Here is a 20,782-nt window from a genome sequence, read left to right on the forward strand (position 1 = left end):
AACTCACTGCACACGTTGAAAGACCTGAGCTTCCTGAGGAACTAGAGTCCACTCAGGTCCTTCTAGTCCACAGCATCACTGTTGTCCCTCCAGTCCAGTCTGTTGTCCATGTGGACTCCCAGGTTCTTGTAGGGGTCCACTACATCGACCTCCAGGCCCTGGATGGTGATGGGCTCCACTGGTGTCCTCTTCCTCCTGAAGTCAATGACCATCTCCTTTGTCTTGTCCCAAACTAGGAACACATGCAAGCCTTAGTCTGTTCACGCAAAGAGATTTAGTTTATCTGTATTATTCATTTATTATTTTTGGCGTGGTCATAGTTCTGTACGGTATGAAGAACACCTGCAGAAACAGAAAAAATAAATCTGGAACAGGTGGAGCTGGACATTAAAAGGAGACTTTAAGTACCACACAAGATCATTTATTGGCAAAAAATCTGAATTCAGCACTGAAGTTGAGGACAAGATATTGGTTATATATTACTCTCTGACCAATCGGTAGAATAGAATAGAATAGAATAGAATAGAATAGAATAGAATAGAATAGAATGTCCTTTATTTTCATTACAGTGTATAACCAGACTGGAGAGTTTCTTCTTTTCAGTGAAAAACACAAGTAGCTCTACACAAACTAGTGCAAAAAGGTTCTATGTACTTTACAAGAGAAGAGAGTTAAAATACTAATTAAATCGTGTGAAATATGTTTTTTTATATATATATATATAAGATGTAAACATGTCCTGGACACGGTTGGACAAGTGTGTGAGACTTCAGGTTGGCGATGGCTCTTAGAAACAAACGGTCTCTGATGTGTGTGCAGCGCCTCCTAGAGGGCAACAGCTCAAACAGCTGAGAACTGTCACCACTTCTCAACAACAAATATAAAACCAGCTTTCTAATTCAGTGTGTTGCTTTGATTGCGCAGGTTTTAATCTACTTGTGGACTTGACGCAGCTCTTTGTGGTAGGGTTGTGTCTTTGGCAACTTATTGTGTCTCATTGTGTGACATTTTGTGTCTTTTTTGGGTGCTCTCTGTCTCTTTGTGCCACAGTCATTCATTGTCTCATGCTGCCAACGTTGTGTCCTCTTGGTTGCTCTCTTGGTCTTTGTAGTCCTGATGTCTGTCTGTTTGTGGTCTTTATGTGTCTCTTTGTAGTCATTTGTTGTCTCACGGTGCCAGCATTGTGTCTGTTTTGACCTGCTGTGTCTCTTTTTGGTCATTGTACATCTTCTTGCTTTATTGTTTTGGTCGTTCTGGTTGTGGTTTGTCTTTTCAGTCTTGATATCTGTGTCTTTGTGTGTCATTTTGTCTGTTTTGTTGCATTTCTCTGAGTTGGGCTCCACCAACCTCAATCACTCAGCGGTTTGTCTGAACACGACTCAGTTAAAAACAGTTACAGGCGACAGCGAACGCTGTTCGTTTCCTGTTTCCTGTCCTCACACAGACTACACACACAACAGGAACCAGATTATTCAGTCATTAAAATGAGGTAAGTTCATGTTCCTGTTTTTAATTGAATTGTATTTATTTTTAACCTTTAGGTCATTACTAAATTTTAATTATAATTCATAAAGTTGTTTTAATCTCCTCAACTTCAAAGTGGTGAGGCTGGGATACCGTTACTCATTGTGTGTGTGTGTGTGCTTGTACAGCTATCTTTCTGAGAACCAATTTGTGCAAAGTGAGGACATTTTGGCCGGCCCTCACTTCTTTGGTTGTTTTGAAGGTTAAAACTCAGTTTTAGGGTAAAGGTTACAGTTAGGTTATGGTCATGGTTTATGGTTAGGGTTGGGGGCTAGAGAATGCATTATGCCAACGAGTACCCATACAAGAACGTGTGTGTTTACATACATGTGTGGCCTTTTTTGTTGTTGTGTTTATGCAAAGCATAAATCAACATCTTTTGTATGAAAAGTGCTTCTGAGGACAAGAATGTCCACTTGAAGGAGTAAAGGCAGATGAACCCCTCTCTGAACAGGGGGGGTGGATGGAGAATCATTCGCCGTAAAACATGATTATAGATGAGAAAGGAAACAATCACAGGCCAGAATCTCGTTAGCAGAGTCTCGTCTTTTAGAACCGAAGACAAGTCCAGTTGTCGTTGTTTTATCTTAATATTTCAATCTACCATGTCCTGGATGACATAACATCCATAGTCACATGTTATCAATAACCTGTCGTCCTGCTGTTGTGTTGGTGCTGCAGTGATGCTGCTGAGGATCTGGTCTGCAGGCTGGAGAAGCTGCAGAGTCGCTTCACGTGGGACCTGAAGGAGGAAGATCTGGAGCTGGACGACCTCAGCAATCAGCTGCAGCACGATATAGACCTGAAGCTTGGGCAGCGGGGGGCCGTGGCCCACTACTACCGCTTCCTGGCTTATGTGAGGTATGCAAAGTTGTATTCTGATTCACAAATGGGTGGACAACCAAGTCCCCGACAGCCTCCAGATAAAGTGACTATTCTGAAAGTGGTGAGAACAAAGAGAAAGAAAGACGAGGAAATGAGAAAGTGTGTCCTCCTCTTCCTCCTCAGGTATCTCCAGGGTAAACCAGACGAGGCGCTGTCACTTCTCAGCCAATCAGAGGAGGAGACCAGGGAGTGTTATGGTGAGGACTGTGAGCGGAGGCTCATCGTGACGTACGGAGACATGGCCTGGCTCAAATACCACACCGGAGACTCCACACAGTCACAAAGCTACTGCCAGAGAGTGGAGGACATCCTGGTAGGAACATAGACTCAGACCTCTGTCTGATAAACATGTTGCATCAAACAGAAATGTAAAAGCGTGTTGGAACTGACTCTGCAGGAGAAGAATCCAGCCGATTCCCCTTCTGACCTCCTCCCAGAGGTGTATGGAGAGAAAGCCTGGACCTTCCTCAAGTTCTCCATGTCCTACTACAACAAAGCCATCGAGTGTTCACTCAGGGCCTTGAAACTGCAGCCGGACGACTGGGAGTGGAACAACTGCTACGCTATCGCCCTGTTTCGTACAGAACCGGTACTTTACTGACTCCTCTTATGGAGCCTCATCCATGCCCAGTTGCAGTGTTTCCATCTAACATCTAGAGCTAAAACATTTTTACTATCTCATGAGGTGGTTTTTCAGACATATTGATATTACGTTAGTTGACCTCTTCTTGCATCTCTCTCGCTCTATAATTTCAACAACTTTGTTGTGGCGCCCCTGGGTAAGAGATATTTTGCACCGAGATATTTCATGTGTCAGCAGCCCACTTTTAGTTTTGTCCTAAGGCTGAACATCTTTAATACCTCCAGGCTGAATGAAACTCACGTCCACGTTCACAGATGGAAAAATTATGTGTTCAGTTCTCAATTCACAAAAATATGAGCATGCACAACATTGTCCATCCCGGTCACTAAAATAATTTCACCATCTAATTCTCAGTCACCTGTGCAGAGCGATTTAAAGCAGCATCCTGAAGAGTCGCCAGCCACCACACAGCTTCGTCGGGCTCTGGAGTTGACCCCCAACGATGGCGTCCTGCTCTCCTTGCTGGCTCTGAAGCTGCTCCACTACCACAAATACAAAGAGGCCGATGGTCTGGTGAAGAAGGCCCTGGAGGTCGGATCCAGGGACCCTCAAGTAATCTACCGTGTGGCTGAATACTATTACAAGCGGGTAAGTTCAACATGCAAACGTGCAGTACATAGATGACTGCAATTTTTCAATGCAGCTAACTTCTCGTTGTGATTTAGAGAAGTAACTTTGATCCCTTTCGGATGACCCCCTCAGGGAAACTGTATTTCCAGCAGGTATACACAAAAAAAGAAATAAGAGAAATAAACGATGTACAATAAACAGCCCCCTGCGACCCTAGTGAGGATATGCCGTAGTAGAAGATGAGATGAGATGAGATGAGAATAAATAGCAAACTCTTAACAGATTCAATTACAAATAACAAATATTGCACAGTAGGTGGGTGGATGGCTACCACTACTCCTTTCCTTCTGTCCTCTGTGGTCTATTTCCTCCTCCCACCGAGTGAGGAGTTGTAGAGCCTGATGGCATGAGGAACAAAGGAGTTCCAGAGTCTATTAGTCCTGCACTTGGGAAGGAGCATCTTGTAAACCCAACCCTAACCCTAACCCTAAGTACCTGAAGTGACATGCGTCGGCCAGTGCAAACCCTTAACTCGTCATTCCAAACACCTGCCCGGGGTGTAGCATCGAGATAATCTCTAAGACCTAACCTTAACCTCCAACCCCGTATTTGTAAACTGTTTTACTCAGATAAGTGGACAGAACACACACTGAGATCCAGGACTAAACAGCACCTAAAACAAAAGGAAAAATTTGGAGTTGTCCTCACTTATAGGTTATTATTCTGTTGTCTGGCCCACTTGAGATCAAACTGGGCTGAATGTGGCCCCCAAACTCTATAGTATAGTCTGTACATTCACTGAAGAGACACTTGGAAGGAAAGTGGTCTTGTCTTTCTAATGAGTGACCTCTCTGTTACCTTTGAACCCGCTTCTCTTCCAGCACCAGCTGGATCAGGCTATAGATCTTCTGAAGGGAGCGCTGGAGAGAAATAGTCGGTCAGCGTTCAACCACCACCGCCTGGCCGAGTGCTACAGAAAGAAGCAGAGGGAACTGTTCCCAAAGAAGCCCAGACCAGAGAAAGGTACTGTACGACTACACTGTTCCACTTCACACTCTGTTCAGACCCAGACTCCTGACTTCTGCAGGCAACCAGACTGAAAGAGACGCTATTGTGTGGTCGTCTCTTGATGGTCGTTTTGCATCTCTTTGGAAGTGGGCAGGATAAGTGTTTTTATTTACTACATAATTAATGTTTTTGATTATTTCACCAATGTGCTCAGTTAAAAATGTCTGAATCACAAGTTTCTCCACAACTCTGTCACCAAAGAATGTGTAATGAGTAACTGCGGGTAACTGTGGCATCTGGTGTTCTGGGCATGTCCCACCGGTAGGAGGCCATGATGGAGGGATTACATCTCCCGTCTGGCCTGTGAGTGCCTGGGTATTCCTCCAGAGGAGCTGGTGGAAGTGGCTGGTGAGAGGGCCTGGATAAGCAGAAGACGACGAGACGAGACAGGAGTAACTGCTCATTAGTGTGTTCTTATCTACCAGAGCTGCAGCGTTTGAGGAGTCTCAGTATTTACCACCTGGAGGAAACAATCAAGCTGAGGAAGGGCTTTAACCACGCCAAGGCTGATCTGGCTCTGCAGTACGCAGAGGACTCTAACAGAAGGAGGTGAGTATTTGGTTCAGGATTAGACAGATGCTGAGATTTGTTTCTTCTAGAAAGGCAATGAAGCCATCAGAGAAACCAATCCAATCCAATTTATTCACAAAGCACACTTTTAAATAAACCCGAAGGGTTACAATAAAGTAATTTACACACAATAAAACAAAGAGAGACCTGAGAGATCAGCTGGGTGTGTAGGGGTGCAGAAGCTCAGAGAGGTGCAATGGGGGAGGGCCATGTAGGGATTAAAAAGCCAATAGAGGGATTTTAAAATGAATTTTGGGATGGACTGGTAGGCACTTTAGTGAAGCTAAAATCAATTAAATGTGCTCAAACTTTCTTGTGCCAGTTAAAAGACGTACAGCTGCGTAGGCTAGATGCTGTACCAGTTGAAAGCATGCAATAGATCCATATAAAGGGCATTGCAGTGCACTTTGCAGTTTACTGGAAGCTACTTGCTCATTTTCACCACAGCTTTAATATGGCCTTCGAGCTTAAGATCTGCATCTACTTTACCCCCAGACCACATGCAATAAGTTTGATATACGGTGCCAAGGAACAGACAAAATAACCACGGAGGCAGACAAAGACACAGGAAGTGGTTTAAGAGAAGTGAAACTATAATCTGGGTGACTTTCAGTGTGGCAAAGGTGCATTAGTTTGTATACTGTCTTTTCAGAGCTCGAGAACTGTTCAATGAAGTATTGGAGACATTAGAGGAGGAGTCTGGGAACATCTACCAGTTCATCTGTCGGTGCTATGCTGAGTTCTGCCAGTACCACACCACTGACAGTGAAAAAGACCTTGCCATCACTTACTATAAAAAGGTACAGCTAACCCTAACTAACTCTAACCTTAACTGACCCCAACCCTGTTACTGTGGGATTGTTAACATTTGAAAAGAACAATAATAATAAGAAGACAGAGAAAGACATGAGGCTAGACGTTGTCTGTGTTGTTTCCAACAGGCTCTGAAGTGCAACAGCTGCAATTCTGAAGGAAAGTACTGTGCAAAGGTTTGTCAGCTTCTCTTTCCTTTATCATCTTTTTACATTTGAATATTTTCCCAGTTTTGATTCAGTGTAACTTTGCATCAGAGCTTTTTTCTGATCATATTTCAGCCCAGTGGTGATTTTGTCTTGGAAATTCTGATGGGGCCATGCAGAAAAATGTTATAATCCAGAAATGCCATAATCAACAGCCTCACAACAAAAAAACACAGTGGCAAGGGAGAGAGGGGTCCACAGCACCCAACAACAGACAGGTGACAACAAAATCGCAGCTGAATAATGCCATCACACAAACGACACTAATCTGATCACATAACATATTTGATCAGATTGGCGTATCAGTAGCACCACCAAATGGCATTGTTCAAAATCTCACTACAGTGGAGGAAATAATTATTTGATCCCTTGCTGATTTTGTAATTTCACCCACTGACATAGAAACAAACAGTCTATAATTTTAATGGTATGTTTATTCAAATAGTAAGACATAGAATATCAAAAAGAAAATCCAGGAAATCACTTTAAATAAAAGACATAAACACCAAACATTTTATCGAGTGAAAAACATGGCAAAACATGACTTAGTACTTGGTGGCAAAACCCTTGTTGGCAAGCACAGAGGTCAGACGTTTCTTGCAGTTAATTACCAGTTTTGTGCACATATCAGAAGGAATCTTGGTTCACTCCTCTTTGCAAATCATCTCCAAATCCTTAAGGTTTTGAGGCTGTCGCTTCGCAACTCAAAGCTTCAGCTCCCTCCACAGATTTTCTATGGGATTAAGGTCCGGAGACTGACTTGGCCACTCCATGACCTTAATCTGCTTCTTTTTGAGTCACTCCTTTGTTGCCTTGGCCGTATGTTTTGGGTCATTGTCGTGCTGGAAGACCATTGCACGACCCATTTTCAGTGCCCTGGCGGAGGGAAGAAGGTTGTCACTCAGGATTTTACAGTATGCCTGTAAGGGGTTGGTCCCGTCCATCTTTCCATGCGGTGAAGTCGTCCTATCCCCTTAGCAGAGAAACACCCCCAAAGCAAAATGTTTCCACCTCCATGCTTGATGGTAGGGACGGTGTTCTTGGGGTCATCGTCAGTATTTTTCTTCCTCCAACCACGGCGAGTTGAGTTGATGCCAAAGAGCTCAATTTTGGTTTCATCTGACCACAGCACTTTCTCCCAAGACTCTTCTGAATCATTCAGGTGATCGTTGGCAGACTTTAGATGGGCCTGTACATGTGCCTTGTTGAGCAGGGGGAGTGTGGGCACTGCAGGATTTTAATCCATTGCAGCATAGTGTGTTACCAATGGTTTTCTTGTGACTGTGGTCTCAGCTGCCTTGAGATCATTGGAAAGCTCCTCCCGTGTAGTTATTGGATGATTTCTCACCTTCCTCATCATCAGTGATACCCCACGAGGTGCGATCTTGCGTGAAGCACCAGAACGAGGTCGGTTGATGGTCATTTTGTGTTTCACGACAAATGGCAAACAAAGATTGATTTGGAGTGAATCCCAATCATGGATTTGTAACGTAATGACCCTGTTCCTTTAACCAGACACATCGATTTGGGGGGAACATCACCTTAGAAACATATTTTCACAGTGGACTTTGGAGCAGAAGCTCGATCTTGTGAGGAAGAGCCGGTACTAGCTAGTCTGACCCAGTTCTAATGTTCAACTTTTAAATATTCTGTCTAGAGAAAACATCTCAAAATCAAAGAGATGAAGTCCAATACCTCATTTGAATGGTGACACGTTAAAGCTGGCGGTCTTTGAATTACCGCAATTCACCAATATTTTGTACTATTGACAAAACTGTGTGGACTGTGTGACATCGCAAGGGCATAACTAACTTTGTTTTTTTTTTTTACCAACAAATTCCTCCAAAAAACTCTCTCTTCCTGTGGCTTTTTGTCCATTGGTGAGTTATGGTAATGTTTTTTATCTGCAGGTGGATGTGTAGGTCTTAAAGGGTTGAACGGTGTTTTGAATGAGGTTGGAGGTCATTGAAGGCCTAGGTGGAAAATTCATGGTCCTCCACCATCTTTAATGACGTGCAAACATCTGACTTTTGATCTCTTACCTTTAAACTGAACGGGAAGTATCTTTCCACAGAAGCTGAAGCAGATAGCAGAGCGACGTCTCGATAGAGATTCTGGAGACGCCACCGCCTACGGGATCCTGGGAGCTGTGGCCAAAGTAGAAGGTCACCTGAGGGGAGCAGTCAGATACTACGAGAGAGCTCAGGAAAGAGACGTGGGTAACGCCGAGTATCTGTCGGAGCTGTGTGAGCTGCGTCTGAACCTGAACTGATTCCTTGAAGAGTCCAGAGTGAGAGATTAGTTATGTTGTGTTTGACTCCACTGTATGAATCATAAATATCATGAACCTCTTCTCATTCCAGCCTGTTTAGGACGTAGCCAACGTAACTGAATGATGTTCATGAACATTTTGGAGCTCATTCATGGTCTTGGTCTCTTTGAAAGTCAAGACTGTTGTTGAGTAATCAAAGGTGGCACACAGTTAAAAAAACATTTTTAACATTTGTTTGTTTTGAAAAAATGTGTTGGTTGAATCTTATAATGACTTTCAGAAGAAAATCATGTATTCCATCATGACTATTTTTGAATGTTTGTATTCAGATAAAACATTCCTCGCAGCACATTTATTATCCATCCATCCACTTTATCCTTGATCTTAGATCAGAGTCTCATTGTCAACATCATTTATGACATTTATTATGGTTCTAAATCATTTCTGGGTGACTGGCTTGTTGTGGAGTTGCCTTTACAAGGTCAGATTAAAAATCTGTCAGAGAATGTTTGCCCAAAATAAATAAATAAACTCCCTGTTTTCTGTGTTGTATTGTTCCATCTGATCTTTACGGCTTCAGGCCAATAAACGCGACTCATCATGTGGCAACTCTGTAGCTGCAGCTTTACTCTGTGTTTTTACTCGAATCTACCGTCTTCTGACTGATAATAAGAAATATCTTTTTAAACATGAAGCATGATGTGATGAGATACTGAGCCCGGGAATAAATTATAAACAACCTGTCCTGTATTTAAATGAGCAGATGAGACATCTTTGATTTATTAAACATCCTTCATGATTCTCAAGAGACAAGACGCAGGAAAACGTTTGGTAAAAAAGTAAAAACAAACCCCAGAGACATGAGATACCAGAAATACGGTTCAGGTTATTTGTGGTGTAATTTTTACTACGATTCACACATTATTAGATTACCAGAGGTCCACATTAAACTAGTCCTGTGTTAAGAGGATTTTAAAAACATAAAACCAACCATGTGAGCTTTGGTACGCAGAGAGTTTCAGGTTTATTTTGTTGTTGGTTAAAAACAGAATCTGAAGCATGAATACTATAAAAAATAAGATTTATATCCTTATAATACAGAACCAGCTTCCATCCAAGTAAAACAAATATAATAAAAGATAAAAAGATGATTCTTTTACATCAATATAATTCTGTTTAAATATCAGACTTCATCGTAAGAACCCAACTCTTTATTAATACTGCGGCTGTTTCTTAACAGCTCCGAACTTTTGAATTGAAGTTGGTTTTGACTCCGTCAGGATAATAAAAGACAAATTAAATTATTCAAAATTGAAAACAGACATTTCAGTCTTTTGTTTTGTTAGTTGTTTAATTACCAAAACATTTCCTCTTTAGAATCTTTTTACAGAATCACTGATCCGGCCTGGATGCACCAGCGAGGGTGTCGCTACGACAGCGTGTGTGCGATTGTGTGTGCAGTTGTTTTCTTGGTGTGTGTTGCGGTAAAGTCCAGCTGTGCGTCCTCAGCCTCGGTCAGGACTCTGTTCACTCGCGTCTGCAGCTCGGCGTCCAGAAGCGAAGAAGCTCCGACCGAGAAACGATCCTGGTGGAGAGAAACAAACAAAAACACACTGAGAAAAGATTCACCCAGACGGTAAAATCCAGGTCTGAGCCATGAAGCCCAAACAAAAAACTGCAGTTCATCTAGTTGCCACTAGATGCTCCAAAAGGGAGCAAATCCCCATAGACCCCCATGTTAAAAAGCCCAACTTTATATTAACCATGATTACAGCCTGGTACAAAAAACGATTTTGGTGTCAGTGGTTAATTTCACTATGTGTGACGACTGTGCAGTCAGGCAGCTTTCTCAACATCCAGGCTGCTTAAGCTTGATGTCAGTGCAGAATTGAAGTTGCAGGAAGAAAATTTGTCAAATAGGCAATAATTACGCTTCAAAATGGGGCATAAAATGTTTGTTCATGCTTCAAGGATAGAGCAGAGGATTTGTAAACCTTGAGATGTGCCTTTCCTGCAACTACAACACTACAACCACCAGAATGTAGCGCGTTTGATTTTCCTACCTTCTTCTTGGAGCCGGGCGGTGCTACAGGGGGGTTAAATGTCATGTCTTTGACACTGTAGACATCAAACAGCTCCACCGGCGACCTGCAGAAGATCAGGGTCAAATTTAGATTCAAGATTCTTTCTGGTAAAAGACGTCACATCTACACAACTACTCATAAATATTCTACTGCATGATTCTTCACATCTGGATTCACATCGCTTTGTGTGTGGGGAAGGTTTGTATCCTGTACCGGTCCTTCTGAAATGTGTTTAAAGAATGAAAACATACAAACTCTGTCCAAAAGCTTATTTTTAAGGCATTTTATTACATGCATGTTGAGACTGAATAAAAATAAATGAACCAGCATAAAATAAATAATAAACCAGTGGTGTGGGGTCTGTCAGGCCTTTAATAAAACGCTATGCGTGGTCAGATGCTGAATCTAATTCCACGTTGACCAGTCTGCATCTTTAAAGCTGAAGTCCAGTCAAACTTTTGGCCTCAGACATTTTGAATGTTCACTTCCATCCATGCAGCTATAGAGCTAAGGAGGCTAAGCTAATTAAAAACTCACTGGCACCAGATCAGTCTGGTTATTAGCATTAGCATCAGCACCGTTAACATTATTTAATGTGTTTGTGGTTAAAGGTTGAGCCCCTGATGTGTCTGTACCTGCGACTCAGCTCCACGCTCAGCGCTGCCGATCCTTCACTGGGAGCGCCACGACTCAGGTGGGACGCGAACCGCCGCACCACCGGATGGTAATGTCTCTGGAAGGAACACACAGGGCGACGTCACACGCCAGTCTCACTTTATTTACGAGTCCACTTCCAGCCAGTAAAAACATCTCTGGACCAAAGCTCTCACAAATCAGCCACTTCTACAAACTCATTTCTATAAACTTGCTTTTATGTTTGTTTCATTTCTATTTTTAAATCACAGTAATAGATATTTGACAAACTCCTTAAATAAAAATCTGAAAACCTGCCAAAGAACAGAATCAAAGTCCTAATATGATTCTGTTCTATAGAATTTAAGAAAAATGGACGATTGGTCAAACTGATGCTAGTATCCTGGGGACACAGGTGGCGTCATCGTGATATCTTGATCAAAGCTATGTTGGATTATACGCTAAAAAGTCAACGTTGTCAACGGCAACTGTTGATCATGATGTCACAATCAAAACCCTTTAGAAAAAAAGGTGGTTTAACAAACATCGACTTTATATCAACTACCTAAAATGACAGAAACCATACTTGAAAAAAAGTGATTTGACGTGAATTTTAGTGTTTCAGTTTCTTTAGTCCTGCCCACTAACATGGAGGGGGCGGGGCTTATGCAGCAGATAATTCAGCTTCCTGCCACCAGGGGGAGCTTCACAGGAGCTGTCAGATCTTCTCAAGATAAATAGCAGTACGTAAATACATCGTGCATGTTTCCGTTCAGCAGGGTCACGGCTCTGGGATAAAAGCTGTTTCTTAATTTGTCCTGGTCTTGATATTTCCAGACGTGGCTGCGTTTACCTGCAGGGTGTGCAGCTCCCACAGCGCTGTGTTTTGAGCGTTGCAGTGTTCGGGTTCGTCCAACTCCGGCAGATAGAAGCCGCTGCCCTGAATCTCGTTGTCCAACAGGAAGTCGCACTTAGGGAAGGACTGAGGCACAAAAACACAACAAATAATAAACATTTACTCATCTCGCTGCCTAACTGTAGAACAGTCGCATCTAATCTGCTGACGCTCTCAGGACTCACGTGCATGGTGGCTCTGTTGGCGGCGAGGATTCCCACGCTGGCGTTGGGCAGTACGTGCAGACTGAGCATGCTCAGTCGCTTCGTAAACGCCATCGCCCTCTGCAGGCTCACCTGCTTCTTGCGGCGAGTCAACATGGCGTCCAGGCACCGCAGCACGATGGCGATGTCGTCATTGGACGCCCCTGAGAGACGCAGCAGGTTTAAAGGACTCAGAACACAGTCACTGAAATGTGAAGTCAGCTCATCTGGATGTTAGCGACGCCTGAACTGACCTGCGTGGAGCCTCGGCAGCATTTTGTAGAGCTGAGAGTAGAAGTTCAGAGGGTCGATGTTCAGGACGTCACCTGAAATAATGAAATAAAAACTTTAATCACCGACTGATCCAGGTCAGAAGCGTCAAATGTCCCTAAAAGGTCTGAAACTGGTTCCCCTCTGTGGTAAAGACTGTTTAAATCCAGTTTTCTGTTCCTCAGGGGAACCTGTGGTGATCAGAAGGATCCAATAATGATGGGCTGTGTAGTCTTTACTTTTTTCTGTCTCATTAGAGCTCAGTTTGGTGTTCTTAGGTTTCGGATCCTACGCTCCTTTTATGTGAGCGACCCATCTTGTTTCTGACCTTGTCCTGACAGGATGGTGAAGACGGTCTGGATGCAGTGGAGACTCTCCTTATGGGTCAGATCCTGCAGACATCAATCAACCAATCAATCAATCAACCAACCAACCAGTCGAGTTGAAAGAACAAATGAACCTTGTGGACTTGTGAGGAGGCGGGATGACATGAATACTCACTCCTGATTGGATGAGGTTCTGCAGCACGTTGAGCAGGTCATCAAAGAACTCCAGATTGATCAGGTGAGCAAAACTGACAGGAAGTGACATCACAGTCAGTATTACATACAATACATACAGTGGGGGAAATAAGTATTTGATCCCCTGCTGAATTTGTAAGTTTGCCCACTTCCATAGAAATGATCAGACTCTGGTTTTTATGGTTGTTTACTGGTTATGGGTATAGACAGAATATCAATCGAAAATGCATAAAAAACACACAATCTAAAAGTTATAAATTGTTATGTATTTTATTAAGGGAAATAAGTATTTGATCCCCAACAATTCACTTAGAATTCAGGCTCCTACAGATTGGCTGGTGCGCATGTGGCACACAGCTGTGCTCAGTCAACTAATTACCAATACTCCTGATCTTAACTCGTCATTTATATAAAGCACACCTGCTCTAAGAATCAGTTTCTTACATTCCAACTTCTACAGCACCATGGGCAAGACCAAAGAGCTGTCAAAAGATGTCAGGGACAAGATTGTAGACCTGCACAAGGCTGGTATAGGTTACAAAACCATCAGCAAAAGGCTTGGTGAGAAGGTGACAACTATTGGTGCCATTATTCGCAAGTGGAAGACCCATAAAAAGACCATCAACTGTCCTCGGTCTGGAGCTCCCCGCAAAATCTCGCCTCATGGAGTGAGGATGATGATGAGAAAGGTGAGGGAGCAGCCTAAAACAACACGGCAGGAGCTTGTTAATGATCTGGAAGCAGTTGGGACCTCCGTCACCAAGAAAACAGTTGGCAACACACTGCGCCGTTATGGTGGAACTCTTGCAGTGCCCGCAAGGTCCCCCTGCTCAAGAAGGCACATGTACAGGCCTGCCTTAAGTTTGCCAGTGAACATCTAAATGACTCAGAGAAGGCTTGGGAGAAAGTGCTGTGGTCTGACGAAACCAAAGTTGAGCTATTTGGCATTAACTCGACCCGCCGTGTTTGGAGGATGAAAAAACGTGAGTATGACCCAAAGAACACCATACCCACGGTTAAGCATGGAGGTGGAAACATCATGTTTTGGGGCTGTTTTTCAGCAAAGGGTACAGGGCAACTTCACCGCATTATGGGGCCAATGAATGCAGCCATGTACTGTAACATCTTGGACAAAAACCTTCTTTCCTCAGCAAGAACACTGAAGATGCCTCATGGGTGGGTTTTCCAACATGACAATGACCCAAAACATACTGCCAGGACAACAAAGGAGTGGCTCAAGAAGAAGCATATTAAGGTCATGGAGTGGCCTAGTCAGTCTCCAGACCTTAACCCGATCGAAAACCTGTGGAGGGAGCTGAAGCTCCGAGTTTCCAAGAGGCAGCCAAGAAACTTGAAGGATTTAGAGACTGTCTGTAAAGATGAATGGGCCAAAATCCCTCCTGCGCTGTGTGCAAACCTGGTGACCAACTACAAGAAACGTCTCATCGCTGTGCTTGCCAACAAAGGTTTCTCTACAAAGTACTGACTTGTGTTGTGCTTGGGGATCAAATACTTATTTCCCTTAATAAAATACATAACAATTTATAACTTTTAGATTGTGTGTTTTTTATGCATTTTCGACTGATATTCTGTCTATACCCATAACCAGTAAACAACCATAAAAACCAGAGTCTGATCATTTCTATGGAAGTGGGCAAACTTACAAATTCAGCAGGGGATCAAATACTTATTTCCCCCACTGTATATACAATATGACCTGTTTCATGTGGATATAAACAAACTCTTTATGTCTCTGCTGCAGGTCAGAGGATAATTTACACTTTCTGGCAGCTTTAATTCCAATAGATAATAAAAACATATTTTTGATGTTATTGTTCCCCAACATCTGTCCACACTCTGATTTATTAAACGTCCTTCGTGATTCTTAAGAGACAATAGGAAGAAAATAAACCAGAATCAAACAAAAGTCTCAGAAATCTCAGAGATGCTGATTCTCACTGGATTAGTTTTATCTGTGTTACTAGAAACAGAGTTCAGGTCATTTGTGGTGCATCATAAATATGGACAACATTTCTACAAATTACCAGAGGTCCCAGATTTAACTGGTCCCGTGAGAATAGGGCTTTAGCTTAGGAATGTGGTTAGAGTTCAGAGGTTTGGGTCTTTTCACAGAAAGAATGATGGGTTTGTGGGTGTGTGACGTACTTGGCCAGCCCCTCTAGTACAGCAGGTAGAAGGACCGATTTCTGAGCCTTCTTCAAAATCCTGAAGTAGCAGAGGAAGACGATGTTGAGAGTCTCCGTGTGCTGATCATGATGATGATGATGATGATGATGATGATGATGAGGAGGGAGGGGGAGGAGGAGGAGAGACAGAAGGTGGGAGCAGAGTTAAGTTTCCTGTGACTCCTGTGTAAATGTTCCTGTTCACATTTTGTCCTCGGTGTTTTCAACTCACCAGTTTGATCTTCTTGTCTTTGCTGTCCGAGGCTTCGGCCTCCATCAGCTCCTTCTCCAGCTTCTCCTCAGCCTTTTTCCACTGCACAAAACACACAGTCACAGCTGAGCTCCGACTTCAGTAGAAGATCTGCAGGCGGCTTCTACTTCTCTGCTTTCAAAGCATTTATCTTGCTGAATGTTCATCTCTGCTCCACACCAGGATTCAGCATGAAATCATTTTAATAAATAAATGAATAAATCTTTTATTCAGCACTTCTATCCAGCACGCATCCAGCATGTGCTAAGGTTCTAACTAAGTATTGAGGAGTTACAGTGACGTCGACCGCGTGGGAGGATTTTTCATTCAAGTCCAAAAAAGACGTTGCAGCTGAGTGCAAAGCTCGTCATGCACGAGTTTCCCGTGGTCGAGCAGCCGACCGACCTCATCGCACATTTGAAGCAGCATTTTCGCTTTTGCAAGACAACGGAGGTGAAGAAACAAACCTCTGTTGTCGTCTACTGTTCTCTGTTTAAAGCCTTTTCTAACATTCTACATGACAAAATAAGTAACAAAAGTGTGTACGATTTGTGGTCGTATCATATCGTATCGGTATCGGCCAACGCTCAAGGCCACAATATCGGTATCATATCAGAAGTGAAAACGTTGTATTGGGAGACTCCTGAACATCACACATAATAACACAGTAGAAAGTAATGAAATCTATATTCTTAACCTGAAAACATAATGTTACGTCTCACACAAAAGAAGCTACGGAGGATTTTCCTGAAAAGGAACTGAAGCCTGATGTCTCTCACATGGTGCATTCACTGACATCAAGGACAAAACACACACTCTACAACCACAGCAACAACAGAACTAATCAATACTGTGCTCTGCGGATATGTTTAGTCTTTAGTATAAATCAGCAGTAGTACCATCAGTAGCATTTACTAGTCCTCCACTTTAGTCGTATTTAAGGACTGACATGTCTCCTCACCTGTCTTCTAGGAAGCGTCCATGTTGTTACTGTCATGTCATCAGAAACTAGTCGACTCCCTGCTTAAAGCGCCCGTCTAATGTGCACAACCCCTAGTTTGGTTCTTGATCAGACCGGAGCTTCTGGTTATTACTTCAGTTAGAATGAAACCTGATGGATAAACTATGACTGGTCTCTTTACCTTCCTCTGCATCCTGGACAGGTTCTTCTTCTTCTCTTTGTGATTCATGAACTTCTTCTTTGGGGCTGTGGACTCTATGTCCTTCTTCATCTCCACCTCCTTAATCCTCAGGCTGAGCAGAGTCAGCAGCACCTAACGAGAGAGGGGTAAAAGTGAGTAAAAAGTCCAATATAGACACTAAATAAAAGCGGTAGATGTGAAAGAATAAAATTAAGTGATAAATGAAACGTAATGAATAAAAACAGCAACACAGCAGCTTGAGTTTGTTACAATTCACTCGGCTCCACCAGAGTTTAGCTTCTTCCACAGGTGTGAACCAGGATTCGTTACCTCGGGTCTGACGTTGTAGTTGAGGCTCTTCACGAGGCCGGAGATGACTCGCACCGTAGCCAGGGAGGCCACGCCCATTTTATCCTGCTTAAAGAGCTTCTTGACCGCATCGCAAGCCATATCCGACACCTGTAAGACGCAGACATGTAAACGCATCGCAGCACATCCGTGACACCTGAAAGCATCACGAAAGGAGAGGAGCAGCGTGTCTCACCTTCTTGGCCGAGTCGTTCATCAGCGGCACGAGGGCGACGATGATGTTGTTGTGGAAGTTGAAGTGAGGCATGGCGAGCAGCAGCTCACACAGGCAGCGGATGGCGACCTCGGCCAGGCCGCGGTACGACTGGAATCCCACCGCCTGGCTGCGCTTCTTCTTCTTCTGCTTCCAGTCTGGAGGCGAAAGGCGGCGGCCGTGAGTCTGCGTTCGCTCGGCAGCGTGAGGAGGAGGAGGAGGAGGAGGAGGAGGTCGGCGTGTTGCCGCGGTGACGTACCTTTGATGGTCTGCTCCAGGTCCTCCAGGTAGAACTTGTACTGACTCACGAGACCTTCTTCAAACTCTCTGAGCTGCTGAGTCTCCTTCTTCACCTGCAATACAACCACGATGTGAGAGGCTGAACAGAGGCTCATCTTAGCCCTCCTATCACCTTCAGATTTACACCTTTTATCCTTGGGCTCATTTGACTGCAGCAATTTACGTTCAGCTCAAGTTTACTGACGTCCCAGAGAACGCCCCCCCATGTACTGTTCAACACCAAATGTTGAAGAACAGCTGACGTGGATGACTGGTACCTTTGTGGCCTTCTCTTCGGCCGTCAGAGGTCGGATCCTGTAGGTGGGGGCGATGTCTTTGAAGATCTCCATGAGGGAAACCATCACCAGCTTCCTGACGGTCACCGCCACGCTGGGGTCGGCCTCCATCAGCATCCCCCTCAGCTCCTTCACACGCTTGATCTGTCACACATGGCGTCACGTTACTGCTGGGTAATACCACCAAGGGTCTACGCCCCCCGCCCGCCGCCGCCCCCCCAGCCAACGAGCCGCCCAGCCTTACGTTAACGATGGGGTCTGAGACGATGGCGGATCCCAGGCTGGCTATGGTCAGCCTCTTCTCACTGATCTTCTGAGCTCTAATCCGCTCCCTCTGTGCCTCTGTCAGCTGTGGGTAGATCTGTGGCGCCACCTCTGGACAGGAGGACACATTACAGCCGCATCAGTAAACCATAAATAGCTGGGACCATTGCGTTCAGATACTTTTACTCATCTCGTACCGTTTTCCACATGCTCATCTGCAGCAGCATCGTCATCCTCCTCCTCTTCTTCCTCCTCCTGCTGCTGGTTCGTAACAACTTGAATCAAACAGAACGATGTCATGTTTCCTGCATGATTCGGTTAAATCAATCGGAGGATAAAAGGTGTGTGTGTGTGTTACCTTTCTCCATGCTCTGCGGGATCAGACCCCTCTTGTCTTTGATTGGCAGCAGGTGGATGACCTCCTTCTCCTCCGTCCTCACCAGCTTCCTGGGAACCTTCTCGTAACTCCGGATGACGTCCGAGCTCCGCTTCTTTCCGCTGTGCACCGGTGCGCTAAAAAACGTTTAAAAAAAAATGTATCTCAGTGAATATCGGCGGACATGTAGTCTGATTCCAGTAAACGCGATGTGTTTGAGGCGGCGTTACCATGACGACAGGTCTCTGGTGATGAAGGAGGCTTTCCGAGCCATGGCGGCCATCTGATGCATGTCATCTTCCTCCAACATATCCGTCGGCAGAGTCTCCAGAAACTCGTCTTCATCCTCCTCCTCCTCTGTGAAGACATCAGTGAAGAGTTTCTGAACTTTTCAACTCTCGGGGTCCCAGGGGACGTTTCACTGAGCGGTCGGCATGGCAACTGGTGGTCGCCATTATGCCACATGCCACTATTGACACTTGAACATTCATCAACTTTATATTAATTACCTAAAATGACAGAAACCATTGTTCAAAAAAATGATTTTAAGTGTATTTTAGTGTTTTATTTTAGCCAACATGGAGTGGGCGGAGCTTATGACCTATACTGCAGCTTCCAGCCACCAGGGGGCGCTCCACTTGCTTTGGCTTCAATTTATTGGAGCTGTTTTCAGTCCATCTTTATTTACATTCTGTGATCAATACCAGAATAAAAAGTCAAAGGTCCCAGCAGTTTTCCAAAAGTTTGACGTGAATCTTTTTTAACGTTAGTTTCTCATCTCCATCGTGGCCAACTCTCACCAGGCCTCTTCCTGTACGTCTCCAGGGGGCGGGGCGTCCTGATGGAGGCGTCCTTCACCGCCTGCCTCAGCCTCTTCTGTTCCTTGCGTTGCTTCTTGGCGACGTTCTGCTGCTTCATCTGACGAGTCTTCAGCTTGTTGTCCAGCTTCATGCCGCTCGTCTTCAGCAGCCGCCGGAACGTCGGGCGACGCTTCTTGGAGCGAGGCTGCAGGACAGGAAGGAAACCACAGTCACAGTGTTTCTACTTTACCACAAATAACCAGTCAGGAAATCCACAAGCTGACTAAACAGGCAACTGGACCACTGAGTAACTTCTTCAGTGCTAAGGCTCTGGTGTGGAGTCAAGATGTTTCTGATCAACATCCACTGGACTGAGAGTCACAGTTACACCTCATGTTCTCACCCCATCATGTAACTCTGTCCCTAAACTCTTCAGCTTTTATTTGAAAAGATGACTTTGTTTTATCACTTTTTTTTTGTCTTACAGTCAATAACACACGTTGCAAAACCTGTTTAATAAGACACATGTCTGATTACTGCAGTCAGTAGTTCTCAGGTAGATATTGTGACAGAACTAAAACTAAAAATCTGTTTCCTTCCCTGAAAACACAAAAAACTTAAATTTGCAGAATTCTCTATGGAGTCTGGTGGCAGGCTGATCAGAAACACCTATCATTAACGTTACCCTTTGGTTCTCTAGTACAACAGTATTTAAGTTAACGCATGTGTAAATGAATAGTTTTTTCCACATTGAGGCTGGTGTCTGACTGGAGAAACACCAGAAGCTGATGTTTCTTTTTACTGGACTCGACCAGCGTGAAGCTCCTAAACCAGGCTCCGTTCTGTAAAACGTTGATTTAACGGTTTAACTCACCGGGCCCATGATGAGAGGTTTACGTCTGTCTCTGTGGGAGAAATACGAGCTTTATCGCTCCTGTTTCAGCGCAGAGAAGTGTGTCGGTGTGTTATGGTCAAAAGTCTCCGGTTTGTTGCCGCACGCGTGTTGACTGGAGACCCGGAAACATTAAATCAGAACCGGCAGTGTGGATTTACCGGCGCCCCCCAGCGGTGGGAGGACAAAGGGGGGAACGACACTGTAAAAAAAACAAGTAAGGATTTTACAAAAACTAAAACCTGCTCTACAGTCACAGAAAAATGTTAATAAACAAAATCCTCACCGCTTCGTTTCTCATATTTCACACCTCTTTGTATTTTAATATCTATTAAGTGATCAAATTCTTTAAGATATATTCCATTTTCAAAATGATAACACATTTCCTCTCCATTTTAACCCTTTACACTCCCTTTTCACCTTTTCGTTTGGGTCAATTTAAACCTCCAGAAAATGATTATAATTTAAAAACAAATTTATGTGTCAGGTACTTTAAATTGGAAAGAGATTTGTTCAAATGACTTCATGTCATTTCTTAGTAAATATGTTTGTTCTCTATAACATTTGAAAAACTATGA

At 43.9% G+C, this 20,782-nt stretch overlaps 2 protein-coding genes across 5 annotated transcripts; one reads left to right on the plus strand and one right to left on the minus strand.

Annotated features, from left to right (window-relative positions):
• Positions 1-1,436: 1,436 nt before the first annotated feature.
• LOC125022315 (interferon-induced protein with tetratricopeptide repeats 5-like) lies at positions 1,437-9,675 on the plus strand. 3 transcript variants are annotated; one of them, XR_007114427.1, is made up of 11 exons: positions 1,437-1,489; positions 2,206-2,385; positions 2,533-2,722; positions 2,807-2,998; positions 3,407-3,640; positions 4,504-4,645; positions 5,116-5,239; positions 5,913-6,060; positions 6,202-6,249; positions 6,355-6,497; positions 8,354-8,466. XR_007114427.1 is itself a non-coding variant. In XM_047608852.1 (10 exons), exons 1-10 carry the CDS (start codon positions 1,485-1,487, stop codon positions 8,549-8,551), a joined length of 1,461 nt encoding a protein of 486 aa, XP_047464808.1. In that variant the 5' UTR covers positions 1,437-1,484; the 3' UTR covers positions 8,552-9,675. The 3 variants fall into 3 exon arrangements, 2 of the variants coding, with proteins under 2 accessions (XP_047464808.1, XP_047464809.1); XM_047608852.1 differs by lacking the exon at positions 6,355-6,497 and having other exon boundaries at positions 8,354-9,675; XM_047608853.1 differs by lacking the exon at positions 6,355-6,497 and having other exon boundaries at positions 3,419-3,640; positions 8,354-9,675.
• Positions 9,552-20,335, minus strand: noc3l (NOC3-like DNA replication regulator). Of its 2 annotated transcripts, none has more exons than XM_047608851.1 (21): positions 20,187-20,335; positions 19,313-19,517; positions 18,743-18,866; positions 18,495-18,649; positions 18,334-18,411; positions 18,117-18,247; positions 17,855-18,016; positions 17,557-17,650; positions 17,280-17,455; positions 17,066-17,194; positions 16,736-16,867; positions 15,576-15,656; positions 15,324-15,424; positions 13,138-13,210; positions 12,965-13,028; positions 12,621-12,692; positions 12,349-12,530; positions 12,122-12,250; positions 11,271-11,368; positions 10,615-10,699; positions 9,552-10,136 (listed from the first exon to the last, which is right to left on the minus strand). In XM_047608851.1, the coding sequence occupies exons 1-21, from the start codon at positions 20,193-20,195 to the stop codon at positions 9,981-9,983; spliced, it is 2,436 nt and encodes an 811-aa protein (XP_047464807.1). In that variant the 5' UTR covers positions 20,196-20,335; the 3' UTR covers positions 9,552-9,980. The 2 variants fall into 2 exon arrangements, with proteins under 2 accessions (XP_047464807.1, XP_047464806.1); XM_047608850.1 differs by having other exon boundaries at positions 18,743-18,869.
• Between the last annotated feature and the right edge of the window lie 447 nt (positions 20,336-20,782).

This window comes from Mugil cephalus, chromosome 16, assembly GCF_022458985.1.
Source record: "Mugil cephalus isolate CIBA_MC_2020 chromosome 16, CIBA_Mcephalus_1.1, whole genome shotgun sequence".
NCBI lineage: Eukaryota > Metazoa > Chordata > Actinopteri > Mugiliformes > Mugilidae > Mugil > Mugil cephalus.

Bases quoted from the DNA above. Each gene is read 5' to 3' on its own strand.
- LOC125022315 (XM_047608852.1), top strand. The intron at 2,723-2,806 runs GTAGGAACATAG...CTGACTCTGCAG, and splicing joins AGAGAGTGGAGGACATCCTG to GAGAAGAATCCAGCCGATTC. The intron at 6,061-6,201 runs GTACAGCTAACC...TGTTTCCAACAG, and splicing joins CCATCACTTACTATAAAAAG to GCTCTGAAGTGCAACAGCTG.
- noc3l (XM_047608850.1), bottom strand. The intron at 18,248-18,333 runs GTACGAGATGAG...CCTCCTGTCCAG, and splicing joins AGATGAGCATGTGGAAAACG to AGGTGGCGCCACAGATCTAC. The intron at 12,531-12,620 runs GTCAGTTCAGGC...TGCGTCTCTCAG, and splicing joins GCTGCCGAGGCTCCACGCAG to GGGCGTCCAATGACGACATC.